Raw genomic sequence first — 23,840 nt, 5'->3', positions numbered from 1 at the left:
ATTATGACTTATGGGGCAGAAGTTTGGCAGATGACAAAAAAAAGATAGGAAAAGAATAGAAGTAGTAGAAATGGATTATCTAAGGAGAGCGTGTGGTATATCTAAAAAAGATCACATCAGGAATGAAGATATTAGAAGGAGGACACATACTGTATATTCCAGTGTAGATAAAATTGAAACTAGACAACTAGTGTGGTATGGTCACGTGAAACGAATGAATGAAGATAGATGGCCAAAGAAAGCTTTAAATTACATACCACACCAAAGAAGAAGAAGGGGAAGACCTTCAGTTGCCTGGGAAGAAAATGTACGGCACATCATGAAAGATAGAGCCATCAAAGAAGACGAATGGATGGACAGAAAACGATGGCGGTCGAAATGCGAGAAGCGGCAGAGGCTGTAGGAACCTCGCTGATAGATAGATAGATAGAATGAATATTGGATTTATATAATGTTATGATCTGCTTTCTATTACTTTTATATTAATTAGTAATTATTTGATTACTTATTTAATTAACGCAAATCATACATAAAAAATTAAGAAAAAATTTCAGAGTGCCTTTTGTCATAAAAAAATTTAATTAAATTCTCTTAGGTTATACTTATCCTTTCTCGTGGCTTCAGTATCTCTTAGTTATTCATTATCGGGTTAACATAGGAAAAGGAAATAACTAGAAAAATCATAAATAAGCACATACAATTACCTTTATTATCAAAAGCAATGTTCTGTAAATTTATCAATTAAATTCTGTGGGCATAACTGTCCAAAAGAAACTTTTACCATATAAATTAATCTAATTCAAACAAATATTTATCGTTTATGAAAAAACAAAAGATGTAGATCTTTGAAACACACTCAGTGATCAAAAGATCCACAGGTACTGGTTTGGACGACCACTCGTACGAGTGGTCGTCCAAACCAGTACCTGTGGATCTTTTGATCACTGAGTGTGTTTCAAAGATCTACATCTTTTGTTTTTTCATAAACATTATCTTACTTACTCTAAAGTAATTAGGGAATTAAAACTTGAGAATGGCATTGTCAGGTTGGGCGTAGATTTACGTTCCTGCTATGTCTAGGTCTCGAATGTTGTTTTTTTGATTGGAATGTGTCTGAAGATATTCAACCTCTCATCTTCACCGATGAGCCCATAGAGGTTGAAGAGGGCGAAACACATTTCTAAGAGCTGGTGTTTGGATCTTCGATTCTATTCAAAAAATTTTTCCCAGCCCGAAGTAGTGGATGTGTGAATTGCTCGTAAGGGGATTTTTCCGCATTCTCTATAAAATATTTATCGCTTTGTTCTTGATACCATTAATAAAACCAGCTAAACAAAACAAATTTGGTATTCGCAAAATTATGTACTTATACTTCCTATTCAATTTTTCAAATGTTGGAATCTTAAATTCATATGCTTTTACGTAAAAAAATTAACTTCTGATTATAAAAAAAAAATCTATCATACAGGTTATTGACTGACCTTTTTGATTCACACACAATGATGTCTCCTCTTGACCCAAACAGCTCCTCCTTGTTGATTATGTTAGGCTACCAATCAAAGCCCTCTCCGTTCTCAGCAAACAATCCAGTAGGGTACCAGCAACTATTTCTCCAAAAACACAAGCGAGGCCTCTTTTTTGCCAGTACTCGTTCAATAAACTCCAAAACTCTCTCCTCTCTTTCTCTCAACAATAATCTCCTGAGACCCAAGTATCTTTTTTACTTGGTGTCACAAATAATTTTAATAATGATAATTCTTGTAACTTACTCTCTTGGACTTTACAGAATTAAAGAGGTATTTCTTCTCGATTTGATTTGTCTCTCGTTCCACTTTTCAGCTACGCTCACTATCAAAACAAAACAATAGTACTTGCTTCTGAACTACTCACGAAAACTTTTGACTGCTCTTTTCGGATGCTGGTAACACAATTAATCCCTCTTTCCAAAACTATCTGAAAATTCAACCTTCTCTCCTTCCCATTCCAAATTGCCAAACCAATCAGAGACATTTCTTCTTCCCCATTCTTTTTTTCATTCGAAACACCCACTCATACTTTCAAAAATATTCCTACCATCATAATAATTACTTTCGGGAAATTCTACAAAATTTACTCGGGGTTAAACAAAAAGAGATTAAAATTCCAAACTTTCTTTACCTTAATTTTTTAAGAACTAATTACCTATGGCTTCTACCTTTCCCATAATAAACAATCGGTTTAAAATAATAATCCTAATTAACTTTCACTTCACTTTTATTTACAAGTGTTTTTAATATTCTTCATGGAAAAATTCATTAAGGAGAAACCACCTTGCGTGAAAGCTAACTTCTAATAAATATTTACAAATCAATATACAGGGTGTATCAAATTTATGTGCCCGCGTTATATTAAAAAAAATAAAAAATTTTATTCTATCTTTGATTGATAAATTGAAACACAATAATATTTTGAAAAACTCTTGTAGAATCTTTCTTGTCATACTATATTTAAATTTAATAGCAAAAGCTGCACTGACTTATCGACGTCCTTAGTAAAAACTTTTGTAATTTTTCTGAAGAAAAGCGATTACATCTATTGACAGATCACAATAAAGAAAACTCCAAGCAATTCGGAAATCGGACCTATACAAAAAATTACTTTGTCGCTGTTCACTTCCTTTTATTGATAAGATAAATGTCAGCTTTCTCGAAACAAAAATGATAAAACGGCCGATAGAAAGGGCTGGAAAAGTTAAAGTTGGCAACGTTTGGCCCCAAGCTTTTTATCCGGGCTCACAGTTAATGTTTTCCAGTCGCTTCTCATGTCAAAGAAAGAACAAACAGACACGGCGTTTTGCTGCGGGGTGTACTGGCAATCCTCCAGGCTAATCAAATCTTGTTTGTACGTACAACTTCACCTTCTGGCTGAATTGTGGGCTACAGATTTAAAGGTATGAATGTACGAGTCGGACAACTATCGATCTTTAAAGTGGAGCACATATTTCTTTCTAGAATACTTAAAATTATCCAAAACTGTTTATGATAAAGTGGAGTGGGATAAGATCATAAACGGGGCAAGTTCGTATTAGCTCTGAATCTATTTAGCTCTAAAGATACGTTTAATTGTACAAGTTGAGAAGTAGAAATCTCTACTAGATTAGTATCAACTGATTGACATAGATGTCTCTTACTCAGAAGTAATTCTACCACTATTTTGCCATTTATAAAATGTGAGTACATGAGTAGTAACTATCTAACCTAGAGCTGTTGAAGAAAGTGCAGGTATTTTACAGCAAATTTGGTGTCTTGTGCATTTATTTTTGATAAGTATTAAGAACATTGCTTAAAGTTTACGTTAAAGAAATAATTACTTTCGATTATTTGAAATTTACTGGAAAATGCACTACTCTGGTCTTGCTACGCAAATATTAGTGCACGTGGCAAGTTGGAGCATGTAGCGAGGTAAGACCGGACTTGTGCTTTTTCCAGTCAATTTTAAAGGTCAAACGCCTTATTATAATAAATTTAAAAGGTTTATTTCTGTCAAACGCCGTAAAAATCAGTGGCACACACAATAGTCCAACTACAAAAGAGCTGATATGAACAATATGTGGCGCAAAAATGTATTTTCATTTTGATGGAAAATTACATTCCAGTTTTATTTTTAAAAATTGTTCCATATTATTTACACAAAAATTATGTTACACAAAAGTGTAACTTTGATACAGTTTGTATTTTGAAGCTCTAGAGATGCTCTTTTAAACTATTTAAAGCTCTTTTTGTTGATATTTTAGTCGCTCTAGATTTTAAGCATTTCTTAGTTATTTTGTGTTTACAACAACGTTTTTAATTTCCATCGATTTTCTTTTATTTTAGGTTTTATTCTAAGGAAGATCATTAATGGCCTTGTGCAGTGGCTTCACTCTTCTTAGCCGCCCCCAGTATGTTCAAATTTTCAGATGCAAAAAATAATCTTATATTTTCCGCTCTACGATTTTAATAATTTTCGTCCTCAATTTTCTTCTTTTTCTTCCTCTTTATAAGCAATTCTGCTTGTTCATTGGCGGACTGATACCTCTATGGAAGGTTGTCACTCCATTTTTGCGCGGTCGGCCGATACTTCTTCTACCGATTGGTGATTTATCTCGTGCTATTTTGACCACACGTGTCTCCCCCATTCTGGTTATGTGGCTGTTCCATTCTTTTTTTCTATTTAGTGCCCATTCGTTTATACACTGTACGTTACATTATCTTCTGATATATTCACTTCTCTTTCGATCTCTCAGTGTATTTCCTGTAATTCTTCTCAGTACTCTCATCTCTGCCGTTTCCAGTAGTTTTTGTGTTGTGGCTGTATCGGGTCTTGCTTCTGATGCATATGTCATTATTGGTCTTACACTGGCTTTATAAATTCTTGACTTCATCTCAGTGTAAATATGTCGGTTTCGCCATAGTGTTATTAAGGCATCCTGCCAATCTATTTGCTTTTTGTACTTGATTTCTCACTTCTTTGTGTAGGTCTCCGTAACTTGACAATGTAATTCCAAGGTATTTTACTTCCATTACTTGTTCAATAATAATACCATCAATTTCTATTTTGTATCTGATTGGTTCTTTACTGATTACTATTGTTTTGGTTTTCTGAGATGGAATTGTCATATTGAATTCTTTTGCTCTTATGTTAAATCTGTGGACTAATCTTGGCAGACTATCTTCATCTTGGGCTATCAATATTGCGTCGTCTGCGTAGCAGAATATTTTTACTTCTTCGTTTCCCATTCTATATGATCTTCCTCTGTTGACGTTTTTGATGATTTCATCCATGATTAAATTGAAAAGCATAGCACTCAAAGAGTCTCCCTGTCTTATTCCGCTGCCTATATCTATAGGTTATATAAGTTGTCCATCTATTCTGACTTCCATTTTGTTGTTTTGGTAGATGTTCTTAATAGTTTTTATGATATCTAGAGGGACTTCTCTATTATACAGAAGATGGATTACATCTTTGAGTCTTACTCTCTCATATGCTTTCTTTAAGTCAATCAGACATAGAAATGCTGGTCTATTATACTCTAGTGATTCCTCAATAATTTGCTTTTTGACGAATATTGCATCTGTACACGATCTTCCAGTACGAAAACCCTGTTGTGCATCTGCTAAATTTATCCTCTGATTCATTACCTCTTGTTAGATTGTAGTTGTAAGTTTTAGGGTAGTATTTAACAAGTTGATACCTCTGTAGTTTTCTGGCTGCTTTTTATCTCCTTTTTTGAATAGTAGAATTAGTTCGCTCGTTCTCCATTCCTCCGGTATTTTATTGTGTTTAATAATTTTGTTAATTAATGTTGTTAATTTTTCTGTCATTGCTGCTCCACAATATTTCAGTAATTCGTTTGGTATTCCATCCTTACCTGCAGCTTTTCTGTTCTTCAGCTTTTCGAGTGTTTTTCGTAATTCCTGTGTTTCCGGTTCTAGTATCATTTGTTCTTCCTCTGCATAGAGCTTTTTTAGGTAGTCAATCCATGTATCCTTTTCTGTGTGTTTTGGTTCTATTAGTACCTTTACCTCCGTTCTTTGACGTCTTATAAAGTGCCATATTTCCTTTTGGAGACCATAAAAATCATGTTCCATTTCTTTCGAAAAACGTTCCCAGTGATCATGTTTTATTCTTCTTACTACTGAATGTGTTTAGTTTCTTATATTCTTATAATTATCGTATGCCTCTTGTGTTTTACTTGACATGTATTTTAGGTAAGCTTTTTTCTTCTCTTTACATTTTTCCTTCACTTCTGTACAAAACCATGGAGTTCTTCGTCTTGGAAGCGATTTATTTTTATTAATGTTTCTTTCACCAAGAACTTCCTTGGCTGAGGCTAATATAATATATTTAAGTTTTGCCCAGCTTTCTTCGACTCCGTCACTTTCTGTGATATACCTGTTGCTGCTTTTTTCCGTTAGTCTTTTTTGAAATAGGTATTTTGTGTAGTCGTCCTGTAAGCTTTCGACTTTAACCTTGGTGGTGTATTCTGCTGTTTTGTTATCACATACAGTCGGAAAAATGAAAGAATACCCATGAACGATCATATCAGGCACATATTTTGGATTTGCTGCCTTTTTCTATAAGTAACAAACAAGAGAGATAGATTATTAAGTGTTGTTTACTAAGCAAAAACTTTATCCAAGACATACGCAGTTACATATTTATAATTGACAGAGTGAGATGGCGATACAATTGTTCAACGTAGTTATATTAATTTAGTAGAAAATTTAGACTCACACTTGACTATTTCTGTAGTTCTAATGTCATTCTTAGAAAAACATTCAACATCAGTAGAGATATTGATTGTATAAACTACTATTCGAGTAATCGTGCTGGTCAACTATAATCTGACAGATTTAATTTCTGTCACTTTGACAGTGAAACTGGGTTAGGTTCGGTAGAGTTTATAAATTTTAATAATCAGTCGTATTTACTTGAATAAACTCAGCTCTTTTAAAAGCTATTTTGATATTATATTGTATTTTTGGTTTGGAAAGTATTTATTTAATTAAAATAAATCAATAAAATTTGTAAGTAATCATCTGTCAATATGGTTAACTTATGTCCATGAGTTTGCCAAACGTGTACATATTACTCTGACTTTTTAATCACAGTGTATAAAATTACAGATTAGTATATTTTTACGAATGTACATTTATTTGCAGATAATGTCTGGAAAATGATCTGGATACCAAAATGATCTGAATTCATTAATAGACTAAGAGCCGCTATAGGTGAAATTTCTTAATCATTTTAGGCACGATGGGACCCTATAACTTAAATAGTAGAACCTAAAAGAAAACGTTTGAACACTGTGCCGTCACTTTTCAGTGGCACATGCGTCGACAGTGGCGCATCAAACTTTCCACTTATGGACGGGATAAATAAATTAAAAGTTAACAGAACTTACTAACAGAATTAATTTTTTTTATTTTTTTAAGTTCTATGTGATTAACACATAGGATTCATCGTGATTTTAACCCACTACCCCCTTCCCCCTGCCCCCACCATCAAAAACTTCATTTTTCGTTTTTATTTTTTTTTTGGTAGGATACAATCAATTTTAAAATTTCAAAAAATTCACGCGCATAGTTGAGGCTTTTATAAAACATGCCTATTTTTTATAGACCCATACGTAGAGTGTACATAACCTCAAAAAATTAAAAGAATTTTTTTTTTCAAAAAAGCGTAACTTTTTTTGAGGAATAGCTGCAGGTCTAATTTTTTCTTAATCTTGTGTGTTTTATCAAACACTATATTTTTAATTTTTTTCAGATTTTTCCGTAAGTCTCCCCACCTTCAAAAATCCAAAAAACTGTTTTTTGAGGGGTTTTGGGGGATTTTCCCTATTTTATAGACTTCATAATATATCAAATCAATTTTGTTTTATAGGTTATATGTATCTTGAAGTAACTGAGTTCTTTAGAATATTTAAAAATCATAAAAATACGTTCAAACCCCCCAAAACCCCCTTAAAAAACAGTTTTTTGAATTTTTGAAGGTGACTAACGTTACAAAAAAATCTGAAAAAAATTAGAAATATAGTGTTTGATAAAATACACAAGACTAAGAAAAAATTAGATCTGCACCTATCCCCAAAAAAAAGTTATATACTTTTTTTCAAAATAAAAATTTTAAATTTTTTTGAGGTTATGTACATTCAACCTACAGGTCTATAAAAAATAGAAGTGTTTTATAAAATCCCTAACTATGCGTGTAAATTTTTTGAAATTTTAAAATTTATTGCATCCCACCAAAAAAAAAATAAAATCGAAAAATAAAGTTTTTGATGGTGGGGGCACGGAGAAGGGGTGGTGGGTTAAAATTACGATGAATCTTATGTCTTAATCACATAAAACTTAAAAAAATGAAAAAAATTAAATTCTGGTAATGAGGGAGGGTATTTTTTAATTTATGTATCTCGTCCATAAGTGGAAAGTTTGATGCGCCACTGTAGACGCATGTGCCACTGAAAAGTGACGGCACAGTGTTCAAACGTTTTCTTTTAGGTTCTACTATTTAAGTTATAGGGTCCCGTCGTGCCTAAAATGATTAAGAATTTTCACCTATAGCGGCTCTTAGTCTATACGTTTACTTTCAATTAAGTCAGTTAATGCAGCTGACATAAACGACATTTTTTAAATTCCTGTTACTATTTACGTCCGGCAACTTTAACATGGAGAAAAGAAAAGTAATATCAGAGAAAGAATAACATCACAAACAATTTTTGACACATTTACGTAGCGAAAAATCGTACGGTGGGGTAGTAGTCACATCCGTTTTTTACAGTATTAACTTAGTTTAGACGTTGTTTTGACTAGAAAGTTTTGATTTGATTCGTATGCATATCATCGATGCCGCATGGGTGTTCTTTCATTTTTCCTACTGTATCTGTGTTTTCATTCTGATTTTGCACAATACCAATTTATGATCGCTTCCTATTTCTGCTGATGTTAGTGCTCTTACATCCAAGATTAGTGACGGGTGTAACTCTCTATTCGACAGAATATAGTCTATCATAGATCTTTGTCCTCTTACTCTGGGCTAATTAGCAAAATTCATGGAAAAGTTATTTACCAGCAATTTTATTGCTGGAATCGAATTATAAGATCCTATATATTAATAATATAGGTATGCAAAGTCCGCAGATAGTGTGCTACTTTTTTTATAAACAAAATGGCGCCGACAAATAGTATTTTTTTCAATTATTGCTCTATAACTCCGAAGATTTTTACTTTACAACAAAAGCACCCAAATAAAAATTCACCGCAATTAAATTCTGCATAAAGATATGTTTTTTACTATTTGCTCCGACGAAAATTTTCCTCGCAAAATGCGGGTTTTCCTAACAAAAACTATAATTTTCAAATAAAGTTTTAGGTAAGTAATTATTAATCAATAATTAAATAACTTAGTGACATCAAAGATTTCTTGGTATATATTGTAATTCCAGAAGCCGGTGAAAATTAAACGAATATTTTAGCAACAATTCAATTGTTAATTAACAATTTACGATCGCAATAATAACCAAAATAATCATGATACATTGATCAAACTTATTAAGATTATAAAGATGAGATGCTTGTTTAATATTTTATCGACAAAATATAAATTTTTGTTTTTTTTGCATAATCCTTAAATTTAAAAAAAAAATGGTTATAATATGTTGGTCTAATTAGTAAAGTACAAAGAAAGGTTATTTACCAGCAATTTTATTGCTTTAATCGAATTATAAGATCTTATATATTATTAATATAGGTATGCAAAGTCCACAGATAGTGTGCTACTTTTTTTATAAACAAAATGGCGCCGACAAATCGTATTTTTTTCAATTATTGCTCTATAACTCCGAAGATTTTAACTTTACACCAAAAATACTCAAATAAAAATTCACCCGAATTTAATTCTACATAGAGGCATGTTTTTCCCGATTTGCTCCGACGAAAATTTTCCTCGGAAAATGTGGGTTTTCCCAACAAAATCTCGAATATTCAAATAAATTTTTTGGGCCAGTAATTATTTATCAATAATTATATAGCTTGGTGAAATAAAAGCTTTCTTGGTATAGATTATAAATTCAGAAGCCGGTTAAAATAAAACGAATATTTTAGCAACAATTCAATTGTTAATTAACAATTTACAGTCGCAATAACAACCAAAATAATCATGAGACCTTGATCAAACTTAGAAAGATTATAAAGGTGTGATGCCTATTTAATATTTTGTCCACAAAATATAAATTTTTCATTTTTTTGCATAATCTTTAAATGTTTAAAAAAATTGTTATAAACAAATTAACATTTCTTAGAAATTGTTTATTATATTCTAATTTTAAAAAATACTTAAAATGCGTATTTCATAGGTCTTGAAAATGAATGCTTTAAAAAAATTTTCCAACCATTTGCAAAAAAGTTAGGAAACAGCAAAATAAATATACGATAGCTCCATTGTTTATAATTTGTTTTAATTGTTTCAAAGCTTAAAAGTGAGTCTATGGTACAATCTAATTACTCACAAAGAATGTTAAAAATTAGTGCAATGGTTATATTTTAATCAAAGATTAAAAATACTTTTTGTTGTAATTTTTAGCGCGAAAGTAGGCTTGATACAGAGCCGGAGATAAAATGTTCACTCGAAGCGACTGACACGATTAAACTCGCGCGAGTTGTGTATGTGGGCGGGTAGCTACGGTACTGTATTATTGCACTTTCGCGCGTGTAAATTACAAAAAAATATATTTATAATCTTTAATTAAAATATTACCATTAAGCTGATAACCGATATTGTTTTATAAGTAATTAGCTTGTACTTTAAACTCACTTCAACGCTTTGAAAGAATTAAAAAAAATTAATAACACCGTAGTAATAGTATGTTTATTTTGCTGTTTCATAACTTTTTTGCAATTGGTTGCAAAAACGTTTTAAAGCATTCGTTTTCAAGATATTTGAAATGCGCATTTTAGCTATTTTTTAAAATTATAATATAATAAAAACTTTCTGAGAAACGTTAATTTGTTTATAACTATTTTTTTTAAACATTTAAAGATTATGCAAAAAAATAAAAAATTTATATTTTGTCGACAAAATGTTAAATAGGCATCTCATCTTTATAAGATTTCAAAGTTTGATCAGTGCATCGTAATTATTTTGGTTATTATTGCGACCGTAAATTATTAATTAACAATTGAATTGTTGCTAAAATATTCGTTTAATTTTCACCAGCTTCTGGAACTACAATCTAAACCAAGAAGGCTTTTAAGTCACCAAATTATTTAATTATTGATAAATAATTACTTATCTAAAACTTTATTTGAAAATTAAAGATTTTGTTGGGAAAACCCGCATTTTCCGAGGAAAATTTTCGTCGGAGCAGATCGGGAAAAACACGTCTCTATGCAGAATTTAATCACGGTGAATTTTTATTTGAGTGTTTTTGTTGTAAAATTAAAATCTTCGGAGTTCTAGAGTAATAATTGAAAAAAACACGATTTTCGGGCGCCATTTTGTTTATAAAAAAAGTAGCACACTATCTGAGGACTTTCCATACCTATATTATTAATATATAGGATCTTTTAATTCGATTCCAGCAATAAAATTGCTGGTAAATAACTTTTCCCAAAAATGGCCTATTCTCCGATAATCAGCCCAGACTATCTAGTGTCCTCAATTTTAAACTACTTAAATAATGAAATGGTTGCAAGTGTGAGTCACTAAATGCAACGGTTAGGTAAACAAAATGGTCAGTACTCACAATTTGTTATTGGTGTTAAGTAATGGCTACCGTTTTTGTTCCTTACAAGTAATGTCCCATCCTCAGTCCAAAATAAAGGGTTTTTTGTTTGTTTGGATCTTCCTACTTTGGACTGTGAATTTTTTCAATCAAAATAATAAGAGAAAAAAAAACATTTTGGCAATATGATTATTTTGGGAAAAATCTACATTATTTACCGGTTTGACTAGCTACATAAACGAAAAACCCCGAATTCATTTCCGTTGGCATAAAACGTATTTTTTATTGACCAAACTCAAAGCTTTTAATCGTAATTAGTTTCTATGTATTTGTATAAATAATATTCAACAAAAAATTATGCACAAAACTCTACTTTGCCAAACAAAAAATTAGTAAATATTCCATATAACAACTTGTATTATTTTTCGGAATTTTACTTTATTTTATCCTGTTAATCCTCCTGTACGAACGATTTTGCTTTTGTATTTAATGAAATCTGTCAAATTTATTACATTTTGTTTTATTTTCTGGTCAGTGGGCATGAAAAATAATAAACTGAATTGGAATCGGTATTTAATATACTGAAAAAGCATTATTGATTTGCATATTCGGATGTATTCCATGTTAAGTGATAGTATTTTAATTGTGTTTGATTAATTTATGAAAAATAGTACATTATATACCGCGGGACTGAAGTAGTACATTTAATCCTGAAGGTAAAGTTTATGGCCCGACCGCAGGGAGGGCCATAATTTACCTGAAGGATTAAATGTACTTCAGTCGCAAGGTATATACGATACTTTTCGTACTTCCGGTATGATTTTATTAATTATTTCAATAATTTCAATCAGTTTTTTCTCTCTTCAACTCATTTAATAAACTGTCTTTAAAATAAGTTACCATAGTAACATTGCGTTGTGACAGTTATAATTTAGAAACATTGTCATTACTAGTGTCATTGTAAAGAAACATTGTTATTGATAATTATTGGTATCATGAGTGAAGAAGGTGTATCTGATATTGATAAAAGAGCAGCCGAAGTAGGTGAAGAATTGTTACCACCGAAATCTAGAAAACTATACGAGCAGCAGTACGATGCTTTTAAAAAGTGGTGCCGCTTAAAAAATGTGAGACAACCTACTGAAAATGCGCTGTTAGTCTACTTCGATGATAAATCAAAAGCGGTTTGTGCCTCAACTCTCTGGGCACATTACTCAATGCTGAAATCGGTTATTAACATTAGAGAAGATATTGATATAAGTAAATTTCCAAAATTATTAGCTTTTTTGAAGAGAAGAAATGAGGGATTTAAGCCAAAGAAGTCAAGAATTCTCACGTCTGAGCAGGTAGATTAATTATATTTTTCAATAAAATATCCCTTAAATTCGTTTGTTTGTGATTTAATCGTTCCGGGAGTTTCGTCAATATTTAATCCCGGAGGGATTAAATGTGACACTTTAGTACCTGTCACAAGGGAGTGAAGTTGTCACTTTAGGCCCGGAAGTACGAAAAAATATTTATTTATTTTAATTAATATGTTTTGGTTATGAGTTTTTGTATATAATTTAAAAATATATATATTTACATAGGGACATAAAACTTTTAATGAATTACATTCAATTAAGTAAATGTAAGTGAACGTGAAACAAAATATTTTATCTACGACTGATACATAATATATGTATTATACTTGTGGTGTTTGCAATATAATGCCATATAATAATCCCTTAGGGATTAATAATGCGGGATTAATAGCTATTAATCCCTCTGGCACAACAATCACAAAATTCACCACGGAAACAAAATAATCAACCTCAAAAAGTGTCACTGTCAAACGAATAGTATATTTGACAGCTTGTGTTGAGATGGACGAAAATGAAGAATCTTTTAATTGTACACCACCAGAAATTGTAGAACTAGCTACATCAACAGCATCTACCTTAATACCTGAAACATCGAAATCCATTTATAATAAAACGTACGCAACCTTCAACGAATGGCGTGTTCGAAGTCAACACAGGTAGCTGAAGGATACATTGATCAGTCTATGAGAAACAAGGCACCTACAGCAGATACTATCGCTAAAGAGATAAACAGTAATGTACCATCTTCTTGTTCTACAGCAAACGAGATCCCAAATATTTGTATTAAAAACTCTACTAAAGTTAATGATGATTCTCAACCAATTCAGTTTATTAATTGTACTATTACTAATTTTAATGTTTTTAACAAATAAAGTTGTTCATTAAAAATCTTAAATTAATTAATTTGTCGTAGATAAAGTAGAGTATACTACTCGCAATAATGGCTCTCATTCCCTCGGAAAGTTACTCCCTCGCCGCTAACGCGGCTCGGTTCGTAAATATTCCTCGGGAATAATAGCCATCATTATTGACTCGTGGTATAATCTACTATTAATTTTTTAACAAGAATTATATTGAAATTAATATCTCTAATTTATAATCGAATTTGCCATGATAACAATATTAGGTTTGTTCTAGCAAACAGTCAAACTAGTCAGAAACCGTCAGCAAACAGTTGGTCAGTGAGAGAACATAATACAGTCATCAGTGCTATCCCCTCTACTCGCGCTGGTCCATTATTAGCTGATGGTTTCAAACCGTTTGAAACTGATGCTAGAACAAACCTAATAATATAATATAGTCCACAGAACATTATCCTTGTTTTAACAATAATTACAATTACAAGTTTTAAAACTGGTTTTAACTGCTTCGTTAGAGCGAGTTTACCACTTTTGAAAATTTTCATAGAGCAGGTTGCAAAGTCATTCTCCTTGTATATTTTTTTATATATAATATTGAAGAAAAAAATGAGATTATATTAAAAATGAAAGACTTAAATATAGATAGACTGTATATTTTTTTATATATAATATTGAAGAAAAAAATGAGATTATATTAAAAATGAAAGACTTAAATATAAACAATAGTTTTAAAAATATGTTCTTTTTCCTACTTGTTTATTTTTTTATGGTAGAATAATCTGTTTAGTTTGTTTATTATTTAGTGTTATACCTATTACATAAATAATTACATACGTATAATTTGGGAACAGTGATTTGTTTAATTTCATCCCACGGTATTGAAAACAAAAACTTATATTCGGGAGGTTCAAAATATTTTTTTTAAATTAGATTTTTCTACATCTGTTTTTGGTCACACTTTAGCAAAAGTCACGCGTCGCTACTACTAGCGCGGTACAGTTTTGTTATGACAAAAGTCTTAATTTTCAATTAAAAGTACTTATAATTAATAATTACTAAAGATAGTCGATCTCTTGTCCGACAAATTTACAGCCTCGTTTGGTTAGTCCGACAACGTAAATATGCTAAATGAAAAATCTTCTACAAAACAATCTCCTACATCTTTTGAGTCGAGAAATGTCGTTTAAAAGCATTATGATAAATATTTTTCCACCTACCTTTACCGAAAGTATACTTTTCCGGACCTGATTGTAGGGAGCAAAGTTGTACTTTTCCTCCCTAGGGAGGAAAAGTAAAAGTGACGTCATGGTATTTCATTCATGAAATATAACTTATTGACGCCCTGTACAATATCTATTTTCTATTACGTATCTATACATTTTAACGTTTATTTATAAAACACCCTGTATTTTGCAGAATGGTAAAAAACAGTAAAGTGTTATTTTGATTTAACAATGTTTACATTAATAATTTGACTTAAATTTGACAGTTGACAGTTATATTGTACCTACTTGTTAGTTTTAGTTCTAATAAATTTTGTTGGTTAGTTACATAAATAAATTAAGTAAAAATGAAAAAATGACTTGTTATTTGAGGAAGGTGGAAAAACCATATGTATAACATGGGAGTAAAGTGCCTTTTCCTCCCTTGAATGATTATTGCCCTCCGCTACGCGTCGGGGAGTAATCTCGGGAGGAAAACTAGCACTTTCCTCCCTTGTTATACAAATAGCTATTCCTGCTACACTAAACTCGACTTTGGAAAAGAAAGATAGTCGAAGTTAGTATGCAATTTGAAAGAAAGTGAAGAAAGTATAGGATATAGAAGAAGGAAGGAAGAACAATAGAATAGAGCACCGGCTAAGTAAGCTCTAGAAACATGTGACACAAAGAAGGTGGGATTCGAGAGCCAGAAAAAGGAATAAAATTAAAACAGATTTATTTCTGAAATAAACGGAAAGTTTCCAGGTACGGAAAATACGCAGTAAAGTCAACAAAAGTAGAACCAAAACCATAAGACCAAAATACAAAATACAAACTCCAAAAACGAAAATCCAAAACTAAAACTCCAAAACTTCAAAACCCTGAAACAATAGAATATGTTTTAGGATTTAGAAAACTAAAGTGACAGTTTTTTACCGGGATAGAAAAAGAAATCAAAGAATTATTACCTTATACAATGGATCTTCTAACAAAAGACTGCTTGCCACAACAGCAACATGAAGACAAATTAATATTAGTGGTCTTTGAAAATAACTAACTTGCCACTTTTTACAAAAACCAAACGATGTATAGAGGTGGGAACGGATATATTTTTGTAGAGTCTTTGTAACTGTAACAGTTACTGTCTTTATCTTGGTATAAAGCATGCCTCAATTTTGCGCCATCTGAAAAAAGAAAAGGCATACTTTGAAAAAAACAGTGTGGTATACTTTGCACCAAGGTGGCAAACTCAGTATGCTCAAAGAATTTAGGGCAATATTCAATAGCCCCATCTATATAAATAGTGTCCAAAATCTGTTAAAAATTGTAAATTGATGTTACAGTAAAAAATATTATAATTTGTTTTTCTGTATCGTTTACCATTAAAAACTCCTCGTTTTTGTTGGCTTTTACTGGAATATTTTTATTATTTCATGAGTTTCATCCATACTTTCAGGAAGTTTAGGCAGAAGACATCATTAGTTGTCATGATATATATTATTTTTTCGGAGCAATCTCACATCCTTTGGTGGTCAAGGTCACTACTTCATAATTCCTTATGTAAAATGTTTACAGGTCGTTCACTACTGTCTTCTACGGATAGTCGCTTTAAGGAAAATTTGACGATTTAGTACATCTTCGTTTATTTCACTATGACTGTGTTCATCCATAATTTTTATCTCTACGTTGTCCCCTTCTTCCTCTTCTTCAGATGCAACTCCACTAATGGATGTTAGCGATCACATTTTCCATTAACTCTTTGTTTCTTGCAATGCGTATCAGAGATTTAGTGTCGTTAATCCCCGTCTATTGCCTTATGTTTCCGAACCATGGCATTTACTTGCGTCCTATTACTCTCTTGCTTTCAATTTTGCCCTCGTTTTTTTTTTGGCTCCTTGGATTTTTAAAAATTCTTTATATTTTCTTTCGTCTGCGTACAACAATTGCAACACTTGCATTCATTTTTTGAACACTTGTGAAAATAGTTTAGTATTTAAATCCATTCAACACAATCAATTATTTTACTTTTTCATGCACTATACTAAAATATTTATTGATGATTCCTTTTTTTATTTGATTACACTAAATGCATAACCAATAATTTTATCTATAAACATTCATACTATACAGTGAGCACGTAAAAGTTGGAATAAATTCATTATTTCATAAACCGATGGCTTTAAGAAAAATACTGGAACAGGTCGATTTTTATTTTTAAATTATAATTTTTTCGCATATATATCATACTAGTGACGTCATAAATCTGGGCGTGATGACGTAATCGATGATTTTTTAATAAGAACAGTTGTTGTGTGATAGCTCATTTGAAAGGTTATTTAATTCTCTATTCAGTACTATAAACATTAGTATAATTGTTTATACAGGGTGCTCTAAAAAAATTTAAATTAAAAATTAAATTAATTAAGACAAAAAGAAGAACTTATATAATGTATTTAATTCGAAATACATTTTACTGTTGTCAGAAAACAGGAAAAAATGTTTATTTAACAAATAAATATTGTTCTTCCCTTAAATTCAATATTAAAGCTGCCACCCACCCGCCTATTGGCAGTCTAAATACTTAATTTAAGCGAAAAACAATGTTTATTTTTAAATAAATATTTTTTCTGTTTTCTGGCAGCAGTAAAACGTATTTTGAGTTAAATAAATTACATATATTCCACTGCACCTGTATGTAATTTATTGAACTCAAAATACATCTTACTACTAACAGAAAACAGAAAAAAATGTTTATTTAAAAAATACATTAAAAAATGCAGTGGAATGGGCATCCAAATCGACGACCACACCTGCCTGTACACCCTTCAGTTTGCAGACGATCAGATTATTGATCAGATTATTGATCAGATATCAGAAATTGAAGAAAGAATACGAAAAATGGAGACTGCAGATGAATGTAAAAAAAACACAATATTTATGCCTAGGTGAGGATTCAAATGATATGATAGAGGACAATAATCAGAAAATAACGAGCTGCGATGAATATATGTATTTGGGAATTAATTTCAACAAGGAAGGTACGGAAAATGCAGAAATTAAGAGCAGAATAAATAAAGCAATAACGATAATTAAATCATTGAACGGAGTTTTGTGGAGTACCAAGATAGGGAAACAAAGAAAAATGAGAAAATACAACACCATGATTAATATGTCTTAAGTAGAACATCGAGATTGGACCGGGTTAGAAATGAGGAAGTAAAGCGAAGAGTGAATTTACAGGAAACAGTAGTAGAATGCATTGAGAAGAAACAATTAACGTGGTACGGACATGTTCAAAGAATGGGGGAGGAGAGACTGCCAAAGAAAATTATGAAATGGATACCTACAGACAACAGGAAAAGAGGAAGGCCCAAGAACGACGTGGATACAAGGAGTAAGACGATCAATGAGTGTACGAGGATTAGAAGATGAAAACTGCAATGATAGAAGATATTGGCAACAAGGCATCGGACAACGTCAGAGGACGTTTTGAACCCGAATTTATATTTATAAATTACATACATTATTCTTTTTGGGTCAATTAATTTAACAAAAAAAAAAGATTTTTTTGGACACCCTGTATAAATAATTATGTTAGTGTGTATATTACTGGATAGAGAATTAAAGAACCTTTCAAATGTGCTATAACACGACCCCTATTCTCATTTAAAAAAATCATCGATTACGTCATCACGCCCAGATAGATGATGTTACTAGTTTTGATATGCCAAAAAATCATAATTTAAAAGTAAAAATCGACCCGTTTCGGCCTTTATTTTCAAAATCGCCCATTTATGAGAAAATTAATTTATTCCAACTTTTACGTGCTCACTGTATACAACTAATGGCATCCTCTTCCGCATATAGCCGCTGTCTCATGACGTCAGATGGGAACCTTAATTATTCTAAGCTGTTATTACTGAATATCCTGCGAATGTAGCTGCTTTTAGATAGGGCGAAAACGGCGGGTTCGTTGGAAAAAATATTCCCATGAGATTTTTTTTCAGAATCTCATTCATGAGACATCCGAGACTAAGGTTCAAGAAGTCGCCCACGTGAAAAGTGGTCCAAATTTTTTTTAATAATTTTTTTTAATCAAATTGTAAAAATCAATAATTTTAGCCCAAACAATTTTTTTTTTTTTTAATTTTTTGGACCATTCTGGATCAAAAAGTCTCTTATAATTTTTCTCTAAAGTTGATCATTTTCGAGTTATAAGCAATTTAAAATTGAAAAAAAAAACGAAAAATGGCGATTTTTAAGGCTAGGTTAAAAGTTATTATTCTGAAAATCAAATAGTGACTAAATCAAAGTTTAAAGCCCTCCTTACAGGATCCTGAAGAAGTGTTTGTCATTATTTTATTAATAAGCTGTTATTTTTAAGTAATAATAATGAGCGTCATGCACGTGTTAAGTGGCCGTAAATACTGAGCGCGAGAGAGATGCCATTCCAGCAGTCCAATTGTGCATCTTACTCGCACTCACATTTACAGCCGCGTCAATACGATCTAACCGCTGATGGTTATTAATTAAAAATAATAGCTTAGTAATAAATTCATAACACAGATTTCTTCAGGATCACATAGTGGGGGCTTTAAACTTTGTTTTAGTCACTTTCTGACTTTCATAATAATTATTTTTAACCGAGTTATTAAGTCTTAAAAATGTCAATTCTCGCGTTTTTCAAATTTCAAATTGCTTATAACTCGAAAAAGATCAATTGTAGAGAAAAATTATAAGAGACCTTTTTTGCCCAGAGTCGCCCAAAAAAACTAAAAAAATTGTCCGGGACAAAAATATTGATTTTTGCAATTTGATTAAAAAAAGTTGTTAAAAAAAATTGGACCACTTTTCACGTGTGCGACTTCTTGAACCTTATTCTAGGATGTCTCACGAATGCGATTATGCAAAAAAATCTCATGGGAATATTTTCTAAACGAACCCGCTGTTTTCGCCTTCTCTATTTCGGGTGGCGTCAGATAAGAACGTCGGTTTTAAGATTAGACGAGTCTATAGGAAATTTAGAAATCGCTGGAGATTATGGTGAAAATTAAAAATCTATCTTAAAAATTCTTCATATTACTACCACTAGCATCTCAACAATTAACTCAAATGATCCTAATTGACACATTTTTGTTTCAGAAATACCCGACAACATAAAAATTCACAAACGCGGAGATCCAGCACCTCTTCCGAATTCTACTGTGATAGGTCCAATGGAAGAAGGAGACGAACTCGACTTGATCTGTGAAGCAACTGGCGGCAAGCCCACCCCAATGGTGAGATGGTTTAATGGTAGCACCGAAATTAGTCGAGGTAAGTGTTGGAATTTGGTTATATATTATGAGCCGAAACACAAGAGTTATTATGTATATGAAATTGTTGACTTTATTCGCCACGCAAGGATATACCGTTTCCTGTTAAGAATATAAGATTTGATATACAGTCGAACCCGCTTATTGGAATAGCCTTCATGCCAAGCAAAAATATTCTTATAACCTGGATATTCTAATGGTAGGGGAGCCCAAGCGGGGATTTTTGCAGTTACTCGAGCGCGTCAGATTATCATATGAGGAGAAACCTGGTGCCTTGCAGATGTACCTCTACCATATATTATCTCTTAACACAGGGGAGTTCGTTAAGGGGGGCCCGAAAAAAAAATCTATCCTTAAAAAAACTCAAAATTGTCAGATTAAGATAAGGTAAATTAAGTACATGCAAAATATTTCAAAAATCTGACCATTTGAGCGGGGCGTACGGAAATGGGTGAGTCCCAAAATTTCATAAGAAAAAAGCGAATATTTCGCGAAATGAATGACAGATCGAAAAACTAAAAGATATGTACCCAATATTTTTTTAAAATCTATCGAATGATACCAAACATGACTTCCACGGAGAGGGGTGCGGGTAAATTTAATATTTTAAATACGAATCCCGATATATTTCGCGAAATAAACATCAGATTGAAAAACTTTAAAATACACTTATTCAATATTTTTGAAAAATAAGTAAATTTTATTCGAAATATTTTTTCTAGTTATGGATAGATGGCGTTATAATCGGAAAAAACGATTGTTGGAAATGGAAAATTAAATTATAAAATGGCAAGCGCCCACTAAAATGGAAAACTTTACTTAACTTTTTTCGGACCTACTCTTCACAACCCAATAGGTCCCCATAACGCTCGAGTGATTGCACATTTAGCATACTTTGCTCCCCTACCATAATAACCGATCATTGGTGGCTAGACGTAATAAGTGTACCGAATATACGTAATAATAGTACATACTATGTTAATATGTATACAGGGTGATTTATTAGTAGGGTAAAGCTTAATAGCTCTGCTATAGTAATAGATAGCAATTTATTTATTTAGCGTATGTCTCAATACATGGAATAAATACAATAATAATTGTAAAAAAAAACGTAAGTACATAATTCAAAAATACAAACATAAGCTTATATATGCTTACATATAAGCTTATAATATATGCAAACATAAGCTTATATATACATGCAGTATGCGCACACAACCTACATAAATGGGGAAAACAGCCTACCTCCAGCTGCGACTGTGGTGCTCCAGATCAAACCATCCAACACATAGTGGAGACATGTGAATTGAGGGCATACCAAGGAGACGAAAAAGACTTTTTCAAAACTACGCCTGCAGGCCTTGAATGGATAGCTCAACTTGACTTAAAGATATCACCTTATCTGTTTGTATTATCTTATATTTTTCTGTATTTTGTCTATGTTCGTTTTTATATAGATAGCAATAAAAGTTAATAACAAAAATTTTAGCCACCTTTGAGCTTCACATTACAAAATTAGTTAGAATGCTACAGGGTGTTCGATAACAAAGTGGCAGACCAAACTTATGTTTTTTTAAATAGAACACCCTATATTTTATTTTAAATTCGAAATCCTGTTAACTTCTCCATCACAAAAATATAAAGGTTTGTAATGTTATACAGGGTATTTACAAAGTTATAACCAATTTTGTATGAAAATCGTAACAAGTTCAACTCCCTGTATAAATAAAAATAAGCGCAACAGCAATGGTTTAATAATGCCATATTTTTTTATTTATTGTCAAAATTTTTAAGAATTACTAGAACAGGACTAATCTGTAAAAAAACGTCTATTTTTGGATGTGAGAGGTGGCATTCGGATTTTTGCAGTTAAAGTTAGGAGACACCTTCAGTAATAATAATTGACTTATGCTCCTTCTCAATCTCAAATATGCCCGGAAGATAAGTAAAAAAATTAAAATATTTAAAAATTTCGAAAAACATCGAATTTTTACTGCTTTCTTTGCTTATAACTTTAAAATGATTCGTTTTGGAACAAAGTCATACAGAAATAAAATAAAGATAACTGAATTTTGTATGATATACGACTGGTCAAAAATGTCTTAAGGTATTACCTTTTCTGCAATATAGCAATAAATACAAAATAAGGGGACAAAATACGCCTATTGTTATTCAATGTTTCTTAACCACTTTGGTGGCACTTAGAACCTTAGTAATTCGCTTAGCAAATTCTTATAACTTACCTAAACGGTCTACCAAATTTCATTAAAATAGACCGAATAGATTTTGCATAATAAATTTGCAATCTAAATGTTTTTAAAAAAGTTAAAATTTTTTAAAAACTTTCTGAACAAAAAGTAGACCATTTAGAATTGGCTAATTTTTTTTACTTATAAAGAGGTGCTCTACGTATCTAATTAAATATCGAATTAAAATCGGATTATTAACGAGGCCTCAGCAATGTTTTAAAATTATAAACAATTTTTTGGCTTATAAACAAATAGCTTTCTTTAATAAAAAAATTAATTTTTAGCAATGCAAATAATTAAAACCGGTATAATTTGACTTGAACTTTCAAATGCTGTCAGCAGAATTGCTATTTTATTTTTTAGCCAAAAGTTATTCGCGTTCAAATATTGCAATTTTTCGTTTTTCTGAAAGTTCCACCGCGTTTATCTCGAAAACTATGCATCCTACGAAAAAACTTGGAAGAACATTTTTTTCTTAGAATTACCCAAGAAATACAAAAAAATTATTTTGCGAAAAATCGATGTTATGTAGTTCTTCAAGTTCTTTGTTTATAACAATCTTATCGACATCCGGATCAACTGTTACCCAAAAAATTCGTGGTCTACGAGACAAAATACATAGAAAGACTTGGGTAAGTGCATCTAAATAAAGGAGCCCGTAGCACCCCCTCCTGGCCATAGCACTAATTTGTTTATAAGCCAAAAAATTGTTTATAACTTGAAAACATTGCTGAGGCTGCTTAAATGATCCAATTTCAATTCTGTAAAGTTCATTAGATAGATAGAGTGCTTCTTTATATGTAAAAAAATTGACAAATCTTTGTATCTTCTAGTTTTTGTTGTGCAAGATTTTAAAAAAATTTAATTTTTTAAAAAAAGTTTAGATTGCAAAATTATTATGCAAAATCTAGTAAGTCAATTTTAATGAAATTTGGTGGACAGTTTTAGCACTTACGGTTTTAGCAGAAAATTACAAAAATTTTCTGAGCGAATTAGGAAGGTTCCAATTGCAACCTAAGTGATGGAAAAAAATTGAATAAGGACAGGCTTGTTTTGCCCCTTTATTTTATATTTATTGCTATTTTGCAGCAAGGGTATTAAATTAAGACATTTTTAACCAATAGTATCTGATATAAAATTTAATTATCTTTGTTTTATTTCTACACGACTTTGTTCCAAAATGAATCCTTTTAAAGTTATAAGCAAAGAAAGTAGAAAAAAACGAAATTTTTTCGCACGATTTTCATATAAAATTGGTTATAACTTTGTAAATACCCTGTATAACATAACAAACCTTTATATTTTTGTGATGGAGAAGTTAACAGGATTTTGAATTTAAAATAAAATATAGGTGTCCCATTTAAAAAAACATAAATTTGGTCTGCCACTGTGTTATCGAACACCCTGTAACATTCTAACTAATTTTGTAATGTGAAGCTCAAAGGTGGCTAAAATTTTTGTTATTAACTTTTATTTCTATCTATTACTATAGCGGAGCTATTGAGCTTTAACCTACTAATCAATCACCCTGTATGTATATGATTTTAGGTCTTTTTATGTCAATAATACAATAGCGTAATGTATTTATAAAACGAAATTACA

At 31.3% G+C, this 23,840-nt stretch overlaps 1 protein-coding gene across 1 annotated transcript in view; it reads left to right on the top strand.

Moving 5' to 3' along the window:
- LOC126891812 (uncharacterized) overlaps window positions 1-23,840 on the top strand; it is a 999,773-nt gene that overhangs the window by 422,310 nt on the left and 553,623 nt on the right. Inside the window, exon 2 of the mRNA XM_050661086.1 lies at window positions 19,817-19,990. Coding sequence (XP_050517043.1) covers window positions 19,891-19,990 — 100 coding nt within the window. The 5' untranslated portion in view covers window positions 19,817-19,890. The remainder of the gene's footprint in view (window positions 1-19,816; window positions 19,991-23,840) is intronic.

This window comes from Diabrotica virgifera, chromosome 9, assembly GCF_917563875.1.
Source record: "Diabrotica virgifera virgifera chromosome 9, PGI_DIABVI_V3a".
Lineage (NCBI taxonomy): Eukaryota > Metazoa > Arthropoda > Insecta > Coleoptera > Chrysomelidae > Diabrotica > Diabrotica virgifera.
The sequence above is the reverse complement of the archived record's forward strand: the minus strand, read 5'-3'. Positions and strand labels throughout refer to the sequence as shown.